At 45.8% G+C, this 3,841-nt stretch overlaps 1 protein-coding gene across 1 annotated transcript; it reads right to left on the bottom strand.

The window, feature by feature from the left end:
• Positions 1 to 960: 960 nt before the first annotated feature.
• On the bottom strand, positions 961 to 2,311 carry LOC135645451 (uncharacterized). Its single transcript, XM_065163835.1, has 2 exons — positions 1,532 to 2,311; positions 961 to 1,420 (listed from the first exon to the last, which is right to left on the bottom strand). The coding sequence occupies exons 1-2, from the start codon at positions 2,021 to 2,023 to the stop codon at positions 1,367 to 1,369; spliced, it is 546 nt and encodes a 181-aa protein (XP_065019907.1). The 5' UTR covers positions 2,024 to 2,311; the 3' UTR covers positions 961 to 1,366.
• Between the last annotated feature and the right edge of the window lie 1,530 nt (positions 2,312 to 3,841).

The raw sequence follows: 3,841 nt of genomic DNA, 5'->3' as shown, positions 1-3,841 counted from the left end.
TGCAAATCTGGTTATGAACCTGCACGATTTTAAGACGGTTCAGCATAGCCGAAAGTTTTTGAGAAGTGGAAACCTGGAAACATACCTCAACAAATCCTGTCAGTTCAGCATTGCCAAACATGGTCCTAATTCTTGGAGAACTTGATATCTGCCAGCAAATCTACAAGACCACCACAGGTTAGTCTGGATTGCCTGTTGGATGAAATGGACGACAACAAGCTACTAAACCAAAGTCTGGAGCCCACCTCTGAATGCTTTTGCTCGTACTGCTTGGGCTGCTCTTCAGATTCTTTTGCAGACCTCCTGAAATATACCATCAAAAAAGCTACATGCCATAAGCACTTAGACCCCAAGATTCACATGCCAACAATTAGACAAGACCATTCAAACAAAGCTCCATCCATCCACCAGAAAGTATGACTATTTCTGCTTTCCCTGCTACACAGACAACTTGTTCATCTCTCCTTATCCCCGAAACCTAACAAGTCTGTAATTTTTTGTTGCCTATACAAACAGTAAACTTGGATCAGCTGAACTATGGTGACACACCTGAACAATTTCCAGTCAGTTGAGCATTGCAAAAGATGTTAAAGAAGCTGAAGACTGGTGACATACCTCAACAATATTGCCTGTTCATAATTGTCTAAGATCGCTTTAAATCTTAGAAAACTTCATGTCGACGAGCAAATCCACAGGACCTCCATCTCTAGGATACCATTTTAGACTCGGAACAAGCATAACTATCATTCATCATCCTCGATTCACACCATGAACATTTCCATCAGGTTGACACTAAGTCTGAAAATACATCTGATTTAAGGGAAGAAAACTAAATAGAGTTGTCCATCTTTGCAATCAAGATTATATAATATATATATATATATATATGTATGTATGTATGTATTACTCAGATCCAACAAATTGCCTAGAGATTACATACAGACAAATGGTTCCCGCATATACAGAAAGACTCGATGCATTACTCGCTCACAAATACAACAAAGAAAGACATTTGCAGTGGATCAAGTCCCAGACTCTCCACTGCATACATGTGGCCTTCTACCGGCAAACGGATGATATGATCACTAGTAATTGATGATATGAACATTAGGATTATGATTCAGTAGTTGGAAAAAGAATCGCCCTCGATCCTTTTACCAACTTCGGATGCTCTCTCATCCGATCTACACCGAATTGCTTGCACATTCTGGGGTGGTGACTCCATCATCATTCAATCAAAAAAAGCGGTCTTTCAGCTTGAATGAAAGTAGAGCATGACGGGACACACAAGAAGCACACACATAAGCAAAGCAAGCCAAAGCCAAGCTATATAGGACCTTTAATAACAAGGACGGCGGAGCTCGTTTCAGATGGCGGCGTCTCGAGCATCGAGTTGGTAGCGGAGCTCGCCGGATTGGCTCTGCCGATCAAAAGGAAGCGTGCATGGGTGTTGTTAGACGAAATGCCAAGATGGATCGAATAAAAAAGATGTTTACGAGGGGAGAAGATGGAAGGGGAGGTGGAAAGGGACCTCGGCGACGAGGGAAGCTAGGCGAGAGCCCTCGCGGAGAGGGCGAGAGGACGACGCGACGGGGGTGCAGTCGGGCGGATACTCGAAGAGGGAGAGGGGGAAGCGCTTGTCGACGACGCCAACATCGAAGTGGATGATGCCGGAGGCCTGGTCGTCGAGGCGGATGGCGCGGACGGGGAACCAGAGGAAGAGGTCCTGGGCAGCGATGCCGGAGAGGCCGTCGATCTGGCCGGGCGAGATGGTGCCCGCCACGCTGGCGTTGTAGCGCACCTCGCTCTCGAACTTGGCCGTGCACGGCGCGTCCAGCCGCGCCTCGAACCGCCCCTCCCCGTCCACGTAAAACTCCCGCACCCCCTTGGGCAGCAACCCGATGGGCAGCCCGTGCGACCGCAGCACCTCGTACGCGCTCCCGTCCCCGCTCGCCGCCACCGCAACGACGACGAACAAGATGAAGAGGACGAGGAAGCGGCGGGTGTGGTGGCCGCAGCTCATATTGCAGACGAGTCCGACGCGAAAGGGGGTGCTAATTGTACCAGCAGTCTAAATTTGGGATTCCGATCCACGAGTCACTTGTTTAGGTTACCTTTCGCTTCTCAGATTTGGGAGAGGAAGAGAGGAGTAAAGGGGGAACAGAAAAAAAAAGGGAACAGGGGATGTGGAGGCTTGGCAGAGACAGAGACACAGACACACAGTTGGTGGCAGCAAAAGGAAGGAAAGGGGGTGGGGGGGAGAGGAGAAGAGAAGAGAGAGGGGGTGGGGAGATCTGAGGAGGAAGAGGAGGAGGAGGAGGAAGAGCAGCAGCAGCAGCAGGAGGAGGATCAGAGAAGGGGAGGGGGAGGGGGGGAAGGGAGCAATAATTGAAGGGTGGGGGACGAGGAGAGGTGGTGGGGTCGACGGGGGCCCACCGTCGATCACCTCTCTCCTACGCCCACCGTAGAAGGACTGCACTGGGTAAGGAGGAGGAGCAGTCTCCGGTGCGTCTCGTTGTTGGCCGCCTTCTTATTGTGACTGTTGCGGGCGAAGGAACGGATGGACGAGATGGGCGGAGAGGAGGTGATCGTTCGCGGTGTTTTCCTTGTTTGGGGAGCGAAGAGGACGACCGTCCACGTGGGCTGTTGGAGGACGACGCGCATACATTAATAATGTATGGCCAGCCTAAACATGGCACACACCAACATGCGGGGGTGGCCATTGCCGTGTCCCGCCACATCCGGCCCTCACGTGAATCTCAAAGCAAACTACTTAACGGTGCGGATGTGCTCCCACCGCAAGGAACATGCGCCAAGCTACGAATCCAGCCCTACATGTACGATTCATCATGCCATTCGCATGTATATATATAAAATAATAATAATAATAATAATAATAATAATAATAATAATAATGAAAGGGAATTCGAAGTCAGAATTTTAAGATATTCTATCAGAATTTTTACTGATTAACAGCTTTTTATTAACGTTACGCTCTGATCAATTGAGCTAATAAACCACACTCACCCACTGAAGGACACATCTCAAGAGTGAAGCTGATGAATTGTTGGTGGGCAATCCGGCAGTAAACAGACAGCTCCACTTTAAGGGACTATAGAAGTTGACGACGTGATTCGAGAAGTCGCAGGTGATGCGAGTAGCAGTTAAGATGTCCGAGTTCAACGACTGCAGCGCCCTCATTGATGTTGAGGCATTGATGACCTCTCATCGATCAGCCTCTCATCTTTGATTTGTTATTTTCATTTTGCTTTGGCCGTGCATGATAAATTTAGGACTTAATATAAATTTATTTTATTTTATTACTCGATTCCTTAACATCGCGTAACCGATAACACAACCTCATCGACACCTCAATGTCACGTGGTTAAAATTTTTTATGTGGCTAATGCTTGAGTGACATCTCATCACAAGATTGAATTGGTCGAATATTATTGTATTTCAGATTTAGTATAGTACGATCATGATTAGGTCGGAGAGAGACATGTCACCCTCCCGATAACCGAGATCGATTGTAAAAGTTTAGCTCTCTTATCTTATTTAGATATCAACGGGATATAATGAAACAAAACATCTTGATACAATTTTATAGGGTTCGATATTAGTCAAACAAATTCAGTATGGACTAAAATCAACCCGAAAATAATAAACTTATAAAAAAATTGTAAATAATCAAATATTAATGTTTGCTTTAGTAATATTATTTACATTCAAACACATGAATATATAATTTTGTCATCAACAGTAAAAAATTATACAAATAAATGTAAGAAAATAAATATGTAATATGTGAATCTAAATATTTAAAAATGTACATAAACTA

This window comes from Musa acuminata, chromosome BXJ3-8, assembly GCF_036884655.1.
Source record: "Musa acuminata AAA Group cultivar baxijiao chromosome BXJ3-8, Cavendish_Baxijiao_AAA, whole genome shotgun sequence".
NCBI lineage: Eukaryota > Viridiplantae > Streptophyta > Magnoliopsida > Zingiberales > Musaceae > Musa > Musa acuminata.
The sequence above is the reverse complement of the archived record's forward strand: the minus strand, read 5'-3'. Positions and strand labels throughout refer to the sequence as shown.

Excerpts from the sequence above, each read along its gene's own strand:
- LOC135645451 (XM_065163835.1), bottom strand. The coding sequence starts at position 2,023 with ATGAGCTGCGGCCACCACACCCGCCGCTTCCTCGTCCTCTTCATCTTG. Across the intron at positions 1,421-1,531 it reads TAGCTTCCCTCGTCGCCGAG|AGCCAATCCGGCGAGCTCCG; the intron begins GTCCCTTTCCAC and ends TTTGATCGGCAG.